At 34.4% G+C, this 22,480-nt stretch overlaps 1 protein-coding gene and 3 non-coding genes across 4 annotated transcripts; 3 read left to right on the top strand and 1 right to left on the bottom strand.

The window, feature by feature from the left end:
* Window positions 1-1,744: 1,744 nt before the first annotated feature.
* On the bottom strand, window positions 1,745-15,566 carry LOC107045733 (somatomedin-B and thrombospondin type-1 domain-containing protein). Its single transcript, XM_015268076.1, has 5 exons — window positions 14,628-15,566; window positions 8,604-8,798; window positions 7,710-7,776; window positions 6,799-6,869; window positions 1,745-2,345 (listed from the first exon to the last, which is right to left on the bottom strand). Exons 1-5 carry the CDS (start codon window positions 14,863-14,865, stop codon window positions 2,140-2,142), a joined length of 777 nt encoding a protein of 258 aa, XP_015123562.1. The 5' UTR covers window positions 14,866-15,566; the 3' UTR covers window positions 1,745-2,139.
* Window positions 15,567-17,190: 1,624 nt separating this feature from the next.
* LOC114841605 lies at window positions 17,191-17,352 on the top strand. Its single transcript, XR_003783174.1, has one exon. It is a non-coding gene; the product is annotated as a U1 spliceosomal RNA (small nuclear RNA).
* A 2,715-nt stretch (window positions 17,353-20,067) lies between these two features.
* Window positions 20,068-20,229, top strand: LOC114841606. Its single transcript, XR_003783175.1, has one exon. It is a non-coding gene; the product is annotated as a U1 spliceosomal RNA (small nuclear RNA).
* Window positions 20,230-21,923: 1,694 nt separating this feature from the next.
* On the top strand, window positions 21,924-22,085 carry LOC114841604. The gene has a single exon (XR_003783173.1). It is a non-coding gene; the product is annotated as a U1 spliceosomal RNA (small nuclear RNA).
* Window positions 22,086-22,480: the final 395 nt, after the last annotated feature.

Here is a 22,480-nt window from a genome sequence, read left to right as displayed (position 1 = left end):
TAAAAACATCATGCAGGAAAAAATTGAATGGAAAACCTAGCGAATTCGCTAGAAACTTCTATTGGAATTCTATTGAAAAATCCCATTTGTTTTTTGCGCTAATTCTATTGAATATTCGATAAGATAATTCTGTAATGCAAAGCAAAACAAAATTCAGCGGAAAAAAAATGTAAAATTTGTCCCCAATAATTTCTGACAGAAAAAATCTCAAGAGAAAAATTCGAACAGAAATTTGAAATCTATTGACTTTTTCTTATCGAATATCTAATAGAATGAGCGCAAATAACAAATAGAATTTTATTGACAGAATTACAATAGAAATTCTATAGAAACCCGATAGAATTCCAATAAAATTTTCTGGCAAATTCGCTAGGTTTTCCATTGAATTTTTTCATACGTGATTTCCCCTAAAAAAAATAGCAAAAATTTTTTTTTTCTAAAAATAACGTCTCTCATGTGATATTCAGAATTAAACAATTGAGACGTGCACAAAAATCCCCCGTGAATCATATACTCTCTCTCTATTTTTATAATCGTTAATGAGAATTCGTATATGCACACAGCAATTTTTGTCCTGCGGCGACACCCGTTGCGATTCGTTACTCGTATGCTTTCACGTGATGTTATGTTAAAAAGTAGAGCAGTTAAAAAAGGCTTTCCCAGGCAAAGTTATTCACCAAACTTCCTTTTTCGACATATTTCCATTTAAAAAATGAATGAAGTGGAGGTGAACTTTCGTCTGTCATACCCCGCATGTGTGGACGGACAGAACAGCTAAAGTTTAGAGAGAAAAAAAATCATCCTGCAGGATGAGGTAAATGCTTTGTTGAATTGTCTGGGTGAATCGCCGCAGGAGGGACGAGTGGAGAATTCCTCTGGCACTTCCGGCGGTTTGGATAAAAACAAAAGGACGAGCGCATCAATGCCCTAGGTCCATTTCAACATTAGCTCGCTCGGGAAACAATGAGATACATGCACGTACCGTCACAGTGTACGGGGGCTCACTACTACGCTCTGGGAGCTGTCAACATTCATGAAATTTTGGGGGTGAATTTTGAAGTTTCAAACGAGCCTGGCACGGGCTTTAAAAGAGTAATTGTAATTGACGGGTTGAAATAATAGTTGACTCTACAATTTTTTGGCATGAATAATTGATGAACTTTTTGGCGGTAGAAAAAAAAAGAGTGATTCGGCGCTTTTTTTATTTTTGAAAGACTCGAATTTCGTGGAAAATCAATGGAAACTGTTAATTTTAGGGGAATTGATTAAAAATTCAGAGAAATCGGGGAAATTTCATGAACTTTCCATTTTTTTTCTCCTAAATCATTCCCACAATATCAATTTTTTTAACAGTGGGACTTTGCAAGTAATAATTCATCATATTACTCAACTTACTCTATTTATTTAATGATCAATCCGATATTAACGATTACATTCACATACATTTCCTCGTAAAATCAAATTTCTTATTGATATGTCCCCTCTCCCCGTGCCATTACAGTACTGTACATTATCGAGATTAATTCAATCTATAATATTCACCACATCAACATCCCATACAATTATTTACAGCAACCTCGGAAATTTTTTCGACTCTCGGAAAAAATATCGATTAATTTATTTCATTCATTAATTTATTGAATTGATTTCATCAGGCGTCACACTGGATTTTTTATCCTCGTGCAATGGGATCACACTATTCTCAGGAAATGATGATTTAGGAAATAATTAGGAAATTCATTCATATTACTCAACTTACTCTATTTATTTAATGATCAATCCGATATTAACGATTACATTCACATACATTTCCTCGTAAAATCAAATTTCTTATTGATATGTCCCCTCTCCCCGTGCCATTACAGTACTGTACATTATCGAGATTAATTCGATCTATAATATCCACTACATCTCTGATGATAAGAAAAATACACGGGATTTTTCTTCGAGCTGACGCGAACTCTACATTCAACATCCCATCCAATTATTTACAGCAACCTCGGAAATTTTTTCACCCCTCGGAAAAAATATCGATTCATTTATTTTATTAGGCGTCTTGTTGGATTTTTTTTTCATCCTCGTCCAATGGGATTCATCTCTTCTCGTAACATCCCCAGATGCCCTCGGCATATTTTAATTTCAGATGAATACCAGAGATAACATATCCTCGCAGCCGCTGGTGTCGCAGTAGCTCCTGAGGTTGGTACTTGCGATCCATTTCCCATGACATCGTGTCGATGTGGACGTCATTATTTTCCACCTGCCGACTCCCGTGGGCTCCACAGACTCCTCACCACTGTGACAGTTGCCACTATCTTCTCGGCACAGTGCACATATTTGTGAACCTGAACAGACGATAAATGGGTCAGATAAGATTTTCATTAGATAGCTATTTTTTTCTGGCGAGTTCAGGGGTTCAATGGGGGATGATGTGTGTTTTGGTTGATAGTAGTAAATTTATCCTCGGAAAAATGGTATTGCAGTGACATATCGGGCTGTGCCAATTGCCGGGAGTTTTTTTTCTCTGAAAAAATTGAATTTGAAGATTTTTTTGCGACATTTTGATTGAATTTCAGAACATTTCGTCATTAAAAATAACATGTTTCATTAATTTTATAGACATTTGATGGAAATTAGTGGAAACTGTGAATTTCAGACTTCTGGATGGTTAAGGAATTTTTTATTATTCATTTTCAAGAAGAGGATGTTAAAAGAAATTTCCAAAAATGTAATTAAAGTGAGTTATTATACTATTGACATTTCCTGGCTGAAAGTTCAGGACATTTCGTGATTAAAAATCCAAATTTTTATGGAAAAATCAAGGGAAACTGCCAATTTCACTTCAGTTATTCTCTGAAAATCAAAATAATACCAGGAAAATTAGAGTAAATGTGATTTTTAATTTGAAATTTCATGATTTTTTCCCCTAAATCTACCGCAATCGTCAACTGTTCGTAAATTTTTTATATTTATCTAAAATTAAAAATTCCTGAATTTTTCCCCTCAAATCGAATTTCATGTCGCCCTCAAAATCACTAGTCAACTGTCCACGAATTTTTTTTTTTCCAACAAAGTATGAATTATCATCCTCAAATTATCCATTCTCGAGACGATGCCAAATTTCCACTCTGATTTCACTCGCCTCAAATTTTTCAATGCGATAATTACGTATGGAACTCACTAAAAAAATTAAGATCCAAAGTTTAATGAACGTTAATGAAATACCAGAATGTCATTACACTATTCCTCAACCGGAAATTACGAGTCGTGGTCATTATTCCGTTGTTCTTCACCCATTATCATAAAACTCCCATCAAATAAAAGCCAATAAACAAAATAACGAGAGCATTCCATCAATATTCAGGAAGGCATAAAGCCGTGATTCTCGTATCCCTTTGCACTCACTCACTACCGAACTCGGGGGAAAAATTCCATTAAAAATGAGGGCCACACGACCGGAAATTACAAGGTGCAAATGAGGAGACGGCATCGCCATTTCTTCTTAAAATGCAAATTTCATTTCATTCATCAATTCTATACCTTAATATGAAATAAGAGGGTGGAATTCATAATCATAATCGTAATTAATGAAAATTGCGGTGAGGTATAAGTTCATTTATCCCAGCATCACTTAATGCCATCATTACACTTAATGAGTAAAAAAATCGCGGGGGGGCAAAAAAAATTAATCGTTAGTGTAGGTGCTGTAATTATCGAATGGAGGGGAATAAGGAAAGCTCGATAAGTCTTTGAGACTGGCCGTAAAGTTTTACTCAGACATGCGGGCTCAAAGGGTGGTGTAGTTAGGAAGGGGAGGGGTGGAGTTATCGCCGGAGTTGAGTAATGAAATTATGTCTCGCGATATTGTGGGGCTATTCAAATGAATTTTTAGGTTCTTATGAGATGTGGGAATGTCGGGGCAATTTAAGGGGATTTTTCAATGTTCAGGGGACGATTTTTGTTGTATAAAATTTATTATCGAGAGCTGTTGAAAATTTTTTCGGTGGAAATTTCCGGTGTAGTTCTTGAAAATTTTTGACAAGACAGATTCATTGGAATTTTAAGGAATTTCTTCATTCAAAATTCATGATATGATGAAAATTAATCGAATTGGGGAATTCTTGTCGTTTTTCTGCTAAAAAAAATTTGAAATTCCATTGCATTTTCAGAGAAATTCAAAATTTTATTATCTCGTCCGCCCTAAATCGAATTAAATAGAATTTTTTTCCTAACAGTGCAGTGTCTTATGAGAAAATCAATGATTCAGGATGTTTTGTCGCGAATGAAAATAAAAACCGCAGTGGTTTCTCATTAAGTCCAAAGAAATCTTTTATTTATTAAAAAAAATTCACACAATTGAGTTTCAAAATTTGAAAATAAATAATTTCTCTAAACCTCTTCCTCAATTATCTCAAAAACACCCGAAAAAATTCTAGATAAATCGAACACATTTCTGCACTTTCCACCTCCCTCTAATGAGATTACGGAAAACAAAAAAAATTCCGTTAAATTATTCTTCACTTTTTCTCATCCGGGGATCGGCACTCGCCCTGAAATACACTATTCCAAGGATATACGAGGGTGCAGCACGCAGCCATTAAAAGCATTATAGGCTCCATTCAAAAATAACTGGAAACATACAAAGAGTCGATAAAGACAGACATGGGAAGAGCAGATGGTGCCGCGATTCCGTGGAAATTTAATTATCAGCGCAGTTTATGAGTTGTAATTTCCCTAGCAATTTTTCCACTACAGAACGGATTTTAATATTTCTCAGTAATGCTCGTGGTGCAGTGCCCTGCTCTGTGTGCATTAAAATTTGAATATCGTGTGACGCTCAGGCCATTGATTTTTAAACAGCTCATTACTCGCCATTGATTTTCTCATTTACCACGAAATAGCAAACGTGATAAAGAAAAAGGACAGGTTTACGATCGTGCGAGCTTATCGAGGCTCGCGCCCTCGTGTCAGGGCTCATTCTCTCGCGTGTCTGGTGTATTAAATAATTGCGCGTGACAGTAAACTCAGCCCCATTCCCACCCCCGTCCCTTATCTGTCTTGTTGTTCAATTACGTTTTATGCTCCTCTGCACACCTGTGTGGAAGATCGAAACCTTTCAACAGTATTGCAATATTCTCTGGATAAATGCAGAGCTTGAGACTTTTTTTTCTTTCAAATGGCGGTGTATTGCGCATCCGATGCACTCGAGTGCTCAAAGTATTACGGGAAATCGAAGAAACATGTATGGAAATGTATTTTATTCGTTCGTTGGTTTATTGTCTCGCTGAGGGCTGGGGCACATCCTCGGGGGTGGAGTTATTAGATTCTTTTATGGGGCAGTCTATTGTCTGGGGTTTCATGAATTTTTCAATCATTTTATATTTAAATCGAGGGATTGAAGAGTCGGAGGAAATGCATGGACAATTTTAGGAGCCACGAATATTTACTTCAGATATTTTCTTACAATTTTTTTTATAGTTTTGTTTAAGGGGAGACTACTATGAGTTTTTATTGTCGCGGGCTATTGGAATGAGATTTACCATACATTGAAGTTGGATTATATATGTCTGATAACGAATAATTAGTACAAAAAAACTAATTGTTTATTGTTCGTTTACCCAACAAATGGTTAAAACGTTAAAAATAGTCCAGGGCCTCCAATTTTTAAGCTAGAGGTTTTTTTTTGCAGAATTTTTGGAAAAATATATTCAATAACAATTACGAATTAGTTTTTTGAAGTTCCACTCCTACACAGCTAATTTAGTTATTTTTTTAAACTAACGTTATTCATTTAAAATAAAAAATTTCGTTATTTTTTGAAAATAAAAAATTTTAGGAGTCGAATTTCAAAAAACGAATTGGTAATTGTTATTGCAAATACTTTTTCAAAAGTGTTGGAAAAAAGGCTTTGTAGCTCAAAAATTGGAGGCTCTGGACTATTTTTAATATTTTAACGATCTGCGAAGCAAACAATAAAAAATTAATTTTTTTGCACAAAATATTCGTTGTTAGATGTATATAATCGATCTTCAATGCATGAGAAATCTCAGTCCAATATCCCACGACTTAGAACTCAGTAGTCTCCCCTTAAGGGGTAACACAATGCCCAATTTTCCAAATTTTTGAAAAAAATTTCCTGCCGAAAGTTATCGATATTTTTACAAATCAAAGCACATTAATTTCCAAAAGGCGATGATGAAGATCAATGTGCCTTGGATGCCAAAATATTAATAATTCTGCGCAGGAAATTTGTTTAAAAATTTCAACGAAACGGTGGCCTTCTGTTACCCCTTAACCACATTCTCGCGCTGGGGCAACTAGATTCTTCCATTTTCCCTGGGACTGCCTGGATTTTTCCATGATATTTACATTCAAATCGAGGGATTAGCGTCAGAAATCGTAAAGCCTACGGAAAAGGCCGGATTTTTTGTTTTATTACACGGAAAATAAACTTGAATATCATAAAAGTTTCGGATGGCTATCACCACTGAGTTATTGTCTCTCTGAAGGACGTGTATAAATAAAGCCTCATGATACAGATACTGGATTACGAAAGTTTGCGATGACAATGGTGTGATAAGGGAAACTAGGAGAGAATGGGAGATTTTTTGAGATGCCCACAGTGAAGGGGACTCGTTGACCTCAAGGCTTGTGTCAAGAGTCACCCTCTCAGCACAATAACAATCTTCGCTGGGAGTCGAGCCCGCGCTACTCTGTTCGTCAGCTCATCTCCTTCGTGTGACACATTCTGCTGTGGAAAATTTACGAATTTACTTGAGTATGGACGAGTGGATTTACCTAGCGTCAAGCTGGGGAATTCTCTCGTGCAGATGCGCGATGCCCAGAGAACTGTGAATATTTGGCAATTGCTGAAACATAAAGAGAATTCATTCACGGAAAAAAATATAGTTGAATTGAGTATAAAATATACTTGAATCAAATATTTTTTATACAGGAATCAAGTGTATTATATACTTGATTCAAGTATATTATTCTTGATTCGAATATATAATATACTTGATTCAAGTATATTTTAAACTAAATTCAAGTATTTTTTTTCCGTGTTAAAATTGAAGTATTAAAATGACGAATTGGGGGAAGTAAAAATGAAAAATCCTTGAATTATGATATTTCAGAAATAATTTTTTACAATAAAAATGAAGTGAAAATATTCCATTGTTTTTTACTCATAATTCAACAAGATAACTGTGTTAAATAGTCAAGAACATGGCTGGAATATTGTGGAAATGAATTATGAGTGTTTAAGTTGAATGTTAAATCCTCTTTAAATGGAATTATGAAAATAGAAAATGAATATTTAAATGGGATTACATTACGTGAAAACAGGAATTTTAATAGCCTCATTTTGAACAGATATTTCTCGTTCTTGGTATCTCAATTTCTCATGCACACGCACACAACTTTATTTATGTGGGTAGCCGTATGTAGGGGGTGAATATATGAGACACTGGTGGAAACTTGGAATGAAACTCGGCACGAAATTCTCAACAGTGTTGTACGAGGATCTTATGTGCTTTCGTCTCCGAGATCCACTCTGAGAATCCCCGGGAGTTGTGTGTGTGTCGGGAAATTACGGATTCTGGATGATTATTTCTGCAGGAAAAGCGTTCTCGATGCATGCACAATGATTATTGATTGGGGTTGGGAGAGGGTTTTGGTGATCTGAGGGACTGCGGTGGCTTATTTACCTTTGTACTGAATTTACTTCGTCGCTGGTGGAGTTTGTTTCGGGGAGGGGCGCCAGGAGGATTATCTCTGAAATTTAAAAATTACGGAAATGAGGTGTTTTAGTTTAACTTATTATGTGAGGAGTGGAAGAAGAGATTAATTAAAGAGGAAAAAATTAATTTTTTGAGGAAATGAATTGAATAATGAAAAAAATGACAATTTTTGAAGATAATTTTTTTTTTCACAAATCAGTAACGAAATATTTCCGAATTTAAGGGAGATAGCGAAATTTTCATAATAACCTTTTTTGTAGAGCGAATTGAGTGCTACTAAAAAGGCCATGAGAAAAATTCTGCTATCTCCCTTAGATTTCGAGATATTCATTGAAAACTGGCCAATACCCAAAATCGACTTAAACCGTTTGACCACTTCGCTACTGAAATAATTTATAAACGCTCTGTTTTCCACCAGAGAAATATTTTCTTTCAATAGTAACGAATTATTCTGTATCGAAAATTTCACAAGAAATCAATTTTGTGCCCGAGAATATTATGGTTTAGTTCGAAGAAAACGTTGAAAGGAACATAATTCTCCAAATTTATGATTAATTTCATTCGTACCATGCAGAGATAGCCCTAATGATAAATTAGAATGACCGTTAAATTTTCAACTAGTCAATTGGTTTATATTACTCTACAATTTTTAATTATAAAATTAATCATGCATTGAAATATTCGATCAATAATTTAGTTAGGAAGATCGATGGTTATGTGTTTAATCGAAAATCCTTTCTAAGAAATTTAGTGTTATTTACTCAATCGAGAATTATGAGTCCCACATTACCAATTATTTATTAATTTTTAAATTTCGATGACTACCCGTGAACTCGGCTATTCTTAATTATCCTCACAAACCTTTGTGAGATGCTTCTGGATGCTCACGACATCCAACAAATCCCCTGCACGTTCTCAATTGCTCCAACTGTGGACAATGTTTCCCTCCATTCAGCTCAGTCTTCGTGATAACTCTATTTCTTGTCTGAATCCCAACTCCACAATCATTGTCGCAGGGAGACCAAGCTCCCCACTCACTCACAGCACAATCTGCAACTGCACAAGAGGAAGAAATGTCACTGTAAAAAATTAATTGCCCCGTCGTTCTGGTCTGCACACGTCTCAGTGTTGGTGCAGATCCCCTCGATAATGCGACAGAAATTGTCTCGAGGTATGGATTTGCGTTTGGAAACCTCCTTCGAGTTATTTCACTGGGAAAACGTTTAACTGACAAACCCCCGCTGAGGATTACGTCAGTCCACGAACTACCGAGTAATTGCATTCGACTCCAACTTCCATCTTTCAGTGAATGTCATTTGCCGTCGTTTCGATAATTCGTTGGGAAAATTATGCGAGATTGCATTGCTTATGTTGAGATGTAAATTGATGTATTTATCAATTTCTCATGTACATAATTATTAAATTATTCCCAATAGTCATTATTAAACTACATGAAATGGTCTTTCTAAATTCAGACTCTGAGGTTAAATTAAACAAATTGAGTTTGTAAATTGATGTATTTATCAATTTCTCCTGTACATAATTATTAAATTATTCCCAATAGTAATTATTAAACTAAATAAAATCGTCTTTCTAAATTCAGACTACGAGGTTAAATTAAACAAATTGAAAACAATAAACTTTGAGGAAATCGTTGAAAAAATGGGGAGAGAAAAGGCTGTTTGACATGTTCTCGTTGAGTTAATCATTCACTGAAGTGCTGTTCTATTCACAATCATTCTTTTTGTTTTCTCAATTGAATATTCAACAATTGGTGAGGGAATTTTTCAGCAGGGCATTCCATCTATGAAAATTCGCTGACAGTTATTGAATTTTATGAAATGTTCATCTTAAATTCGAATTCTAATCTTCAATTTAATATTCAACTATTGATGAATGGACAATTCTATTCCACAAAATTATTGATTAATCATATTAATTATTTCAACAACTAATAGTATTTTTTTGAAACTTCAACTTGGAGTAAAAAAATCAAATTAAAAAAGTACTGGTTGTTAGTTGAATTGACATTTGTCGTCTCGCAATATTTCCCCCACACATTCAGCCTGAAAAAATGGAGATCTCACCCAGCAAACGCGGATGACAAATTCGCTTTATCGTTTCCTCTCCCGCCCGGATGTCATTAAGAAAGTGCCCGGTCCATGTACAGACCATGAAAACTTATTCCATTTGTTAAAGTTGGCCAATGGTTTGTTTCATCTTCGGGGAAGTTCTCTCGTAAGAGAATACCGAGCTCCACTTCCTCCGCTTCAACTTGTTATTTTTCTTACGGATGGAATATATACGGAGACAATGGCGTGTACCGAGATGTAAAGTGAATGTCTCAATTCAATTTTCGAATTTTCGGGGGCGCATAACAGTGCCTTCTCATTTCCTTCATTTCCGGTTGATTTATCTTCTGTTTTACGCGCGACGAGTTGAGATTCTATTTAAGTTTTCGCCGAGTTTGATGGAACATTTAAATGGGGCTGACGAGAATGTTTATGATATTTTAAAGTGATGAGAAGCCAGGGACTGCATACAGAGAAAGGGGCTATTTTCACCCGCAATCTTCTCAATAATTGTTGATAATTTATTCGGAGGGAATCAATTAGTTACTTCATGTATTTAAAACATTTTCATCACTCTGGTTTGTAAAGAATAATTTTTTTGACAATTCAATTTCATGATTTGATGATCAACTTATTCTAATAATTGTTTATTTAATGTTTAATAATTCATCATTCGAGTCAACATTAATTTCATTTAAATTTCAACATTGTATTTGTTTAACAGTAAAATTGGGCGCGCGCTTATCTGTTCGTTGTGAAAATGAAAAAATTGAATTCATTAAACTTCATATACTCATACATGTTTTATAAATATTGATAATGACTTGAAGAGAATTGAAAGAATGAAGAGTGAAGCATCAATGAATAATTTTTAATCTTCGATTAATTCTTTTTTTTTACTTTTTAAAATAATTTGATTAAAATCTGTAATTGTTGAAAAATGAGGGGAGGGTTGTGAATTGTTTTCCTAGAAAACTGAAAAAATTTCTTGAATTCTTCGGAAAATTTCAGTTTTCCAGATCTTCAAAAAATGTTCTCGAATTATTTGGGAAACCGAAGAATTTTCATGAATTTTGTAGAGTTTAGAGTTTATGTATGAAAATTTGAGAAGCAAGAATTGGTCATTTTTGCGTATGATAAATATGAAAAAATAAAAATCTGGGAAGTGAAGAATTATTTGTGCGTTAAAAAAATTTACAAATACTGTTTTTTTCTCATGATTAACAATTAGGCAATTTAGATATGTTTTGATATAAAGATAAACTTCACACATGAAAAAATGAAAGATATGACGCAGAAAAAGTTTTTGCCATTTGAAGAATTTGAAAATACCGGGGATTTTTTTCAGCGACTACTTCACGTGACTCACTGATCAATCAGAATTCAGAATTAGCGGTCAGATAGTTTCGAAATATTTCGATGTAAAACAACTTCACGTTTCTTTCATCTTTAGTAAATAGGAGACATTACAGATTTATTCGATAGATTTAAAATCAGTCCCATCGATAATTTTCTCTGTATAAGGGGGAGGGGAGGGGGAATATCAACAATCTTTATTTTTGTAGCTCTCAAAGTTCCTTCCAAGAAACATCTTCTGATGTTTTCCTTCAACCCCTCGCCTCCACAGATATTCTCAAAATAATCTGAGAGTCGATTCATCCTCTCTTCACGAAACTACACCGGAATATTTGCTATTCTCCTCATTTCTGCAAACATCCTCATAGATCCGATCCCCGAAACCCATCGCATCAAAATCCCACAGCCCAACTCCCCAATCCCGAAGACCAAATATTGTGAATATTCTCGAAAAATTACATTCAATATTTCACCCCCTGTTTTCTTTATTTCCTTATAAATAAGAATTAGGAGCCGGTGAACAGACAATCTATCTTCAGCGTTAAATGGAATTGCCTTCGTCGAGGAAAAAAGATAGTGGCGAAAAAAGGAGGATGAGAAAAAAAACACACATGAGAGTGCGCGAACAAGTCAGGAGGGCTGGAAGGTTTTTTTTCCTCTGTTCTCTCTTCCCTCAGCTATCCCTTCTCAAATTGATTCTCCACCGAGTGAAGATTGAACCATATAAATATAGATATACTTTCCCTTTTATTCACTCCCCGCGAAAGCAGCTCAAGACATTAACGAGTGAATTTATATCAAGGATATTTAATTGGAATTTTCTTTTTTATCTCAATTAATTGTAATTATTTTACTCATCTTTTTTTTTTAATTTAATCGGAATAGGTTTCCAAAATTTTATACTTCTAACAATTCAGTAGCGAAGCGCTAAACCGGGTCAAATCGATTTTGAGTGTTGGCCAATTTTTTGCGAATATCTCTGAATCTGAAAGAGATAGAAAAATTTTTGTCATAACCTTTTTTGTAGAGCCAATTGAGGGTTATAAAAAATGTTGAGAGAAAAATTTTGCTAACTCTCTTAGATTCTGAGATATTTATCAAAAATTGATCAAAAGTCAAAATCGACTCAACCCGATTTGTATAAGAGATTAATGAATGAATTTATATCAGGAAAATTCAATTCAAATTTTTTTCAACTTCGTTTCTAATTCCTTTCTTTATTCATTTTTTCATTCACTTGGAATAGATTTCTAAAATTTTCTGATTTTCATAGAAAATTTTCCCAAGAAAACAGAAAAATCATCGAACTAATTTAGCAATTTCCACAATTGATTATTAATCCCAATTTATTGATGAATAAAAAGTTTATTCAACGCACGAAATCGACCGTTCATAAAATTTATTATAAATAATCTCATATTCATTTATTCCCTAACTCCCCTGCATGATTTATTACTCTCCATGCACGGCGTTTTTGATAGTCCCCGGGATACACTGTTGAGCCTCCTCCGTGCTCTATTTCTCTGGCATTACACCGCAAAGTCCTAGGGAAAAAAAATAAAAATAAAAAAATCCTCTATCCCTTTCCTCGCGTGCTAAATCCCTCTGCACACTCTCACAGTGCACCATAAATAAAATCCCAGGGACTCTTCCATTTTCTCGTGAGAATTTTTTCTCCCCTCCATTACGCGCTGGAAATACTTGGTGAACAATAAAATTTCGAGATCTCGGGGGTTGGGTGAGCTTTTGAACGTAAAACGGAGAATCATTACCTGCAACATATCACTCGTCGCACATTCATCAAATTTTTATGCTCAATGTTTCAGGGAATTTTTTCCGAGATCCTCTACCCTCATTTTTATTTGCGTCAGACGGTTTTTAATGTTTAAACGGTTAAAATGGGGATATTTTTTCGCTGGTGAACAGTATTCTTTTGTTCTATTATTGTTTATTTTTTTTAATGACACAGGATGATTTTTGTGATGGAAAGTTTCGGTGAAAAATCAATTCTTCAGGAATTTCTTATGTAAAAGTGTTAGAATTGCCGATTTTTTAAATCATTTCTCATTTTTTAAAGGGTTTTATTTTGCAGCTACAGCTGTTTAAAAAGATTTATCAGGAAAAAAAATGTGTATAAAACACTTGAATATCCTGAACGTAAAAATTGAGACTTAAAAATTTGTTGGAATCAGACGATTTGATTATCTCCAATGGTTCTTGAAATATTTAATGTTTAATTTGAGAAAAAATGTATTTCAGAATTTATTTTGAGACACTGAGAGGGCGAAAGGGGTTCATGAGTTGAATGAAATTATGTTTGTAATTATCTGAAGAATTCATCTTGATATTTTCCTCAGAACTTGAGTAGAAAATTCAGTGGAATTCCAAACTTTTTAGCAGTAGAAATACGTGAATTCTCCGGCACCCTCGAATTTTCAATTAATTGAAAATTCCGGAACAAATTTGCATCAATTTTCTATTAACTTTCACGGCATAATTCACCTAAAATTTATTTCCATTCATTTTCCAATGACATTTTCTATTTCCAACGATGAAATTTCTTGAAATTTCAGTTAAACTATAGCGTAATAAAAATTTTCAAGAAGTGTACCGGAAATTTCAGCCCGAAAATGAAAAAAAGTGGGATCCCATGAACGATTTGATCTCAAATTGGATTCAAATTCGCAACAGTGATAATTCAAATCAGTATCGGAGTGGTAAAACGGTTTAACTCGACTTATCTCCCAGTTGAGTTTTTGAGGAATATTTCCGAATCGAAAGGAGATAGTGAAATTTTCGTAACCGCATTTGTTGTAGCTCTCAATCGGCCCTACAAAAAAGGTTATAATAAAAATTTTGCTGTCTCCCTTAGATTCCGAGATATCCATTGAAAACTGTTCAATAGTCAAAATTGACTTGCACCGTTTTGCCTGCATTTAGTAAATCGATACAAAACATTTTTTAATCTAATTCACGAAATCATTGAATAATTGCATATTTCGAAGATTTTCAAAGTGTCTCACGAATAATTTATTGATTTCCCTGAATCAAAAATTGAAATTGATGTTATACAAAAAAAAATTAATTTCAAAACTTCAATTCACTTTTATAATTTTTTTACAAGAAGCCGTCGTTAAAAAGAAAATTTTAACTGAAAAGATTCAATTGACAAATTTGATAATTAAAAATCTCGAAATCTATCGAACAAAATCCCTTTTTTGAATCCAAAAACAATTTATTTAAAGAAGAAATATCCAAAGAATTGTTTTTATACTAGAATAAATTTCCAATGAAATATATATGTTAAGTTTTCCCCCTAAAACCACTCATTACCAAGACCTGTTCTGTATTCACCCCACCTACCCCAAAATGGAATGCACCTACTACTTGAATTAAAAAAATATCAAACTGCATTTGCCGCGATATTTTCCGCATAATTGCCAGGAAAATAGCTTACCACTGCATGTATCACGAAAATCATCACAGCAGTCATTAAGCTTGAGGCAAGCATGATCGCAGTAGCACGGCTTATCCCTCGGGCTCTCGATAATTGCATTGGGCGATGCTTTTTGAATAACACAACCCGAGTCACGTCCCTGACAGCAGAGTTTCGCTGCTCTGCAACTACCACCTGCGGTCCTATCCACCAGGCACAATACAGCCACGACAAAGTACTCCAGGAGCGGCGGATTCATATTTACTCGTGTCTTCAGTCTCTCCGGTGAGCGAGTAATTCACTGATCCAATGTTTTTCGGGTTTATTTATTGCGGATAAATTAATGAGACACCCGGGGGACTAGTCTCACGTTTTCATTCCCATATTTTTTGCTCATGTCGGGGGAGTAATTGGTCGGTTGACTGACTCTTATCGATTCATCGGAGTCTATCACTCAACTTACAACGTCACACCTCAATTAGGCGGTAAATACTTGGACCCATCTCACGTCACTTGGGATCAACCGGACGTTTAATAACGACACTTTGGGGTTTAGGAGTCGCTAATCGTCAATTATGTTGTCTGACAATTTTTTAAATTGTCAATCATAAATTTATCGTATTTTACATCAGTCCGGGTCAAGGTCAATTAATTGAGAGTGAACACAAAATTATTTTCAATCGATTGAATCACAATTTCAGAGGAAAAATGTATTGTCCTTCTTGCAATTATGCAATTTTTTAAAAATTCATTTCTTCTTTTGAGGTTTCTTTTTCAAGTGATGTAGTGACGGAACTGATTGCGGAAATTGGAAGTTAATTTTTTTATTAGGTACATTTAATGGAGAAAAATAATTGGGTCATTGGAGGGATTTTTATTATTTTTGTTTAGATTTGATTTTGATTGAGATTTGAAAATCCGTTTGAATCACGATTCCGGGGTTTCTTGTGGCCCCTTGCGCTGTCGTGCTCCAACTAACCATCGAGTGTGCGAGAACTGGTCTCCCTCGACTGGCCACAACCCCCGGCGCATGCCCCGCATCAATCGGAATTGAATGTTGTTGGTAGCCTGAAATTATTATCCTTTCGGAGAATGAAAATGAGAGTAATATTACGATTTTAATTGATATCACGGAGAAATCTCTTCCAGGGGGGAATGGAGTCGCAGATGTTTAATCAGGAATTAATGGAAATGGTGAATACGCTTGATTGATTTCAGATAATGTTTAATTTCGCTGGGGTGAATCGGAATTCGATGAATTATTTCTGTTTTCAGTGATTTTTCGGATAATGGGAATTGACTGTTTATTCAATCTGTTGGAGATTCAATCTGGAACCTCATGTCACGTCCGTTTCACTCGTTGTCATTTTTCGAATGATTTTTTTTTAATTTTTCATTATTGTTTTTTTAGTGGGAATAATCATTAGTATTTTTTCCGATTTCCAATTGCAAATTTTATTGATTTTACTAGATGAATATTTATGGGAGCAATAATAAAATTATGAAGTGTCACTATCGATTAGACAAAATTTTATCGAAGAATATCAATAATTAGTCGGTTTAGAGAAGTCAAAATGTTATTTAGAAAAAATATCATAATTTTATTTAGGAATTTTATGCTAAACTCATTAGTCTCTGAGGGATTCAACAAAAATGAATTAAAACATTCGGAATTACCGCAAGTGAATAATTCGCGATGAATAATTTTAATTCCTCTCGATGCATCCGATAATGGAAAGTGCCAATCCATTTATGCATTTGTAAATTTAAATAATCTGGACTTCTATTTCATGTCTACTTCACCCATTGTAATTTTTAATTGGAAATAATCATTATAATTTTTTTCGCTCCATAGCTAGAGAAATTTCCAATTGCAATTACAATTTAACTACCTCAAGATCTGGGACAGCAATAATAAAATGAATAAACTTCATGCAAATGTTTTTCTAAAACTAGTCAAAAATTTCACTTTACAAAAAAGATGTTTGGGAATTTATAATAAATAAAAGTGCTTGGAATTTTCTTGCCAAGCCCACCGATTTCTAAGACATTCAAAAAGTAATAATTCCAAACCATTCGGAATTACCGCAAGTGGATAATTCGCGTTGAATAATTTTAATTCTTCCCGATCCATCCTATAATGAAAAGTGCCATTTATGCATTTGTAAATTTAATCTGCACTTCAATTTCGCCTCCACTTCCCCAACACCGAAAACTCTACTTCAAATAGAATTTCATATTAAGGCATTGCAGAATGCACGTGAAAAAAAATGTTTACATTTACTTTACATTCTCGATTGCCTCTTCTCGAAATTCTGACGTTATTGGGCGGTAAAATTTTTCATTCATCGGAATGGAATTCCGCGATGTCCCTAGAGCGTTTGGCGCATGTGTGTGTAGTATATATAGTGGATATATAGTGGATGGTCGGAGAGCGAGCGCGGAGAGAGAGACGGAGGATAGTGTTGTCGCGCTCAAATGGCAGTTCCGGGGCTCGTCGTGAGGCTACGCACGGTAGCTATTCTCGTCCTCGTGTGCGGAGGCGAGGAAAGTTGTTAAATCGGAGCTCGGGAGAGAGCAAAGCATACTTACCTGGCGCAGAGGCTACCGTGATCATGAAGGCGGTTCCTCCAGGGCGAGGCTCTTCCATTGCACACCGGTCGAGCTGACCCTTGCGAATATCCCTAATGTGGATATCTCGGGCGTATAATTTTTGATAGTCGGGACTGCGTTCGCGCTATCCCGGAATAAACCATTTGAAACATAAAATTCTATTCCAGCTTCTAAAGTTTTCTTCAAATATAAATATTTATTTGAAGAAATTAAAAATTTTTCAAGACGGAATTTGGAATTTCCAATGGGTGAAATTTCAAAGCAACTGCTCATGTCATATTATATAATTAGTTGATGATGAGTAAAATCAAGGTTTCAGCAATTTTTTATACTTGAAATCCTTTCAATCTCTGTATTTAAATATCGGAGTTGAATATTTGCAAGGATTTTATTATTATTTTTTAGCTTGGAAAGAGGAAATTTAATTGCTTCTCGTAAATCGTTACAAAACATTTTCTAAGATTGCTGGAGTGTGTCACGAATAATTTATTGATTTCCCTGAATTCAGAAATTTATTTTAAACAAAAAAAATTAATTTCAAAACTTTAATTCATTTCTGTAATTTTTTTTACAAGAAGCCGTTGTTGAGAAAAAAAATTTCAACAAAAGATTTAATTGACAAATTCGATAATTAAAAATCTCGAAATCTATCGAATGAAATTCCTTTTTTAAATCCAAAAACAATTTATTGAAGGAAGCAATATCCAATGAATTATTTTTACATTGGAAAATAAATAATAGGATAAATTTCCAATAAAATATATATGTTAGAATTTCCCCCTAAACCCACTCATTATCGAGACCTCTTCTGTATTCACCTCACCCACCCCAAAATGATCGACCACATTTTTAATTCCACTAATTAAAAATTAATGTGCAATTTGTCTTACCTCCAATGACGAGGAAAATCACTTAAAGCATCTGGCAAGCCCTGACGAAGGCAAGATTAATAATCCAAAGTTTCTCAGCAGTGGATTTTCCATGATACTAGAGAAATTAATCAATGTGTCGGTAATAGTCCCCCCACTTCCACCAGAACAGCTAGATTATTATTGTACCCCGAGATTTTATCAACAAACGGTGCATATGCTAGTGGCATTGAATATTACAGGAGACTGGGAATGCAGTGGAATTAAATGGTTTACAGGTCCTGTCAGATTTGAAATCTATGAAATATTAAAGTTTTGCTCGGGCATACTGCAACAGCTTACTGAATATTACTTCATTCCGTGATTTACGGTTGAGTTTTAGTCTGGAGTGAGTGAATTATGCAGTCGCTTCGATTTAAATACTAAGAAAACTGAAAATTGAGGATGTACGAGGGCTCAAAGTTTTTTTTTCAATGAAATAAATTGAAAGTTCTCATTCACTGAACAAGACTAAAAATAATTAATCATCATTAAGTGTACATTGTTGGTGGCATTTTGCATTAGCGATAAAATTGTGTTGACGATAATTTGCATTCAATTTTGCACAGAATTTTTTTCTGCATCAGTGAATGAAGTCACTAGCAGATTTTTTTTATTGTTCAAATTTAACTGGTAACGGCAAAAATAAATGATGACACTTCAGGTTTTACCAATCAATTGAAAATTCAAGAATATATTTACCCGAATTTTCCTGTTATCTATTTATTTTCATGTAATAATTGAACTAAAATTTTGAATTTTCAATGACGAAATTCGGTGAAATTTTAGTGGAATCATGTGATAAAAATTTTCAAAAATGTTTACCAGTGCTGTCTAACTGAAATATTTTATTCATTAATAAATTCTGCAACATTCTGAATTTATGACACCCTAAATGAGCATTAATATTCAACAATAAGTTCACGTTTACAAACTGGGGAGTAATAATAATCCTCCTAGGACACAGAAGTGCAACATCCCGTGGTGCACACGCCCGCGCGTGGTGTATGACGTGGACACGGCACTTAGGAACAGTCGGCAAATGCTAGACCAATCCGCAGTCCAATTAGCATCGTTCTGAAACTCACCAAGGGCTCCAAACTATTTTACGTAGTTATGGGGGTGGATTATGTAACTGGAGGGCACTTCACACGTCAGAGTTCTCGACTATTAACGCTATGTTTGTGTTATGTTCCATGAGGATCAGGGGTCATTAAAGTTTATTCATAAATGTCTTGGGTTTTTCATTGAGATTAGTACAGGGCTCTCTGTGACGTTACGTTTGTCTGAGATAATTATGCATTTTTTAATTAAATTTGAAAATTCAACATTTTTACGAAATTCAGGCATAAATTAAGTAATTTTTTAACGAAAATTTTCATTTTAACCTAATTTTTTTGCAGGGGAAACAATTCTGGAATGAATGGATTCAATTGTAAATAAAATTGTGGGAAAATAATTTGATGAAATGGGAAGAGACAATTCTATAATATAAAATCATTAAGTAACCTAATTTGTTTGTATGCAAAAAATTTTTTTCAATTAAATTTTGGAGGATTGCAAATGAAATTGAAAATTACTTCAAATGTCGAGACATATTTTTATGAAACACCTAACATTTTTTTAAATCAAATCATTTATTAAAATTTTTTCATGAAAGCAGAATAAAAAAAAAGAGGATTTCAAGAGTTCAATTCCCATAAACACGTGAGAAAATACATTCTCCTGCGGGTTTATGTCAAGTTTCATGTCATGTATTGGAAAATGTGCGTAGGGTACACGAAATTTCTTGAATGTTCCGGGGAAGTAATCACCATCATCGAGCATGGAATAGCTTAGCGCCAGGAGTAGACGCTACGGGTCGCCACTTGGCGTTGTTTCTCTCGCAAGTCCAGGGTTACAACGGAGGTGATAAAGTGGAGCCGGAGCGAGCGAAAAGCATACTTACCTGGCGCAGAGGCTACCGTGATCATGAAGGCGGTTCCTCCAGGGCGAGGCTCTTCCATTGCACACCGGTCGAGCTGACCCTTGCGAATATCCCTAATGTGGATATCTCGGGCGTATAATTTTTGTTAGTCGGGACTGCGTTCGCGCTATCCCGGAATAAATCATTTAAAACATAAAATTTTATTACAGCTTCAAAGTTTTTTTTAAGTAACGTCATTTATTTGAAGGAATAAATTCTTTTCAAAGGGAATTGTCAATTTCCATTCGAAAATTGCCATTTGAATAAAAGTTTTTAAGAGTTATTTTAGATTCAACAAAATTCAAGCTTTAGACATTTTTTTTATTTGGAATCCTTTCAACATCTGTAGTTAATATTGGAATCAAGTCTTTTGCAGAATTTTATTACTCTTCGAAGTTTGAAATCGTTTGGAATATTTTTTCAGTGTGAAGAAGAAAAATTAAAGAAATTTCTTTCGAGGAAAAAAATCAATTGTCGAAGATGACAGGTTTCTCAATCAAATATTGATTTGAAGAAATAAAAATTGTGTCAAACGCAATTGTGGATTTTCAAAGGAAATTGTTCACAAATTGATGATAATTATTCGTATGACGTATTGTTATACAGTTAATCATGACTTGAATATAAATTTTCGAAATTTAAATTTCAACAGAAATTTTCAATTCAACTAAATTCAAATTTTGGTATTTTTTTTTAATCCTCTTCTACATTTGTAGTTAGTCATTCCCGATTAGAGTTCAATATTTGCAAGAATTTTATTATCTAAATTTCAAAGGTTTGACTGCATTCGCGCTATCTCGGGTGTAATAACCCAAGTAATAATATTTTATCTAACAAATCTATTTCGTTCGCCACTTTGGCAATGCCTGGCTGTTATGCATCATGCAATATCCACGGCATGCGAAAATCCCTGAAAATCATTGTTGAAATTCAGGTGGAAATATTTCACCCAAAATGCGAAACGGCAAACAATGCAATCGGGGACGCTTCCATTTCGCATCGATTTTTTCGGTAAATATGACCGGCCGTAAAGTATTTATGGCTGTATTTATCGGAGTAATACCACGTGTGATTTGAATGTGTTAAAAATAAATGAGTCTGGCGCTGTCACTAGTCACACTCGGGGAATTTATTTACGAGTTGCACGTAATTTTTTTCATCCTTCAAGGAGATAAGGTACGTGAATCGATTTTAGATTGCAAAATGGGGAAATCTATTCGTCAAAATTTTCATTAAATAAAATCATTATCTTGGTGATTATTGAATTAAAATTCGATGATGAGGTGGTTTACGGAAAATTTCATCAAACATTTCTTGTTGGAAATTTCTTCAGCTACAGAAAATGTTTTTTATATTTTTCCTAATCTCACTTATTATCAACATAAATGAACAAAAAAATGTCCAATTTATTTAAAAAAATGAAAAACCTAAAAAAATTTTTAATTTCTAGGATTTCATTTCTTCATCTACTTTTCAACTTTTTTAAAAAATATAATTGACTTTTATGAATTATTCTAAGAATTTTGAATACGTCCAGATGAAAAAAAAAACTAAAAATAGTTTATTTTCGTTAAATCGAATAATTAAAATTTCGTAAAATAGTTCACAATACGTCGTGCTTTGGAGTTCACTAAAATCGATAAATTTGAACGCAAGCACTCAACCAAGGGCATTTTTCCCCTTACACAACCCTGGGGCTTGCTTCGAATTCCGCTCTCGGCAAGGCCGTAATTCCCAAAATAACCGCCAGGATCGCACCTCCCGAAATGTTTTCTCCACGAGAAAAAGCTCTCCGGAGGTTTGAAGGTTGATAGCTGCAGGGCTGAAAGCATACTTACCTGGCGCAGAGGCTACCGTGATCATGAAGGCGGTTCCTCCAGGGCGAGGCTCTTCCATTGCACACCGGTCGAGCTGACCCTTGCGAATATCCCTAATGTGGATATCTCGGGCGTATAATTTTTGGTAGTCGGGACTGCGTTCGCGCTATCCCGGAATAAACTAATTGAAACATAAAAATTTCTTACAGCTTCCAACATTTTCTTCAAATGAAAATACTATTTGAAGAACTTAAACTTTTGTTCTTCAAATAATAAATTCTGATGGGTTGTCAATTACAGAAATTTTTCAAGAACTGACGACAGTAATTTTTACTTGAATATTAATTTTGGAAATGAATATCTACACCGCAAATTTCAATTCAACTCGGTTTTTGACGAAAATCTCGGAATCTGAGAGAGATGGCAAAATTTTTCTCATAACCTTTTTTGTAGCCCTCAATTGGCTCTACAAAAAAGGTCTTGACAAAAATTTTCCTCTCATATTTAGATTCCGAGATATTCGCCAAAAACTGGCCAATCGTCAAAATCTACTTGACCCGATTTACCGCT

Source organism: Diachasma alloeum, unplaced genomic scaffold (assembly GCF_001412515.2).
Source record: "Diachasma alloeum isolate Michigan unplaced genomic scaffold, Dall2.0 Dall_scaffold_01062, whole genome shotgun sequence".
Taxonomy (NCBI): Eukaryota; Metazoa; Arthropoda; class Insecta; order Hymenoptera; family Braconidae; genus Diachasma; species Diachasma alloeum.
This window is presented reverse-complemented; position numbering and strand designations above follow the sequence as displayed.

Coding starts and splice junctions, on each gene's coding strand:
- LOC107045733 (XM_015268076.1), bottom strand. CDS start 14,865: ATGAATCCGCCGCTCCTGGAGTACTTTGTCGTGGCTGTATTGTGCCTG. Junction 8,799..14,627: donor TTTTCGTGATACATGCAGTG/GTAAGCTATTTT, acceptor CCTCTTGTGCAG/TTGCAGATTGTGCTGTGAGT. Junction 7,777..8,603: donor TCCAGAAGCATCTCACAAAG/GTTTGTGAGGAT, acceptor TTTAAATTTCAG/AGATAATCCTCCTGGCGCCC.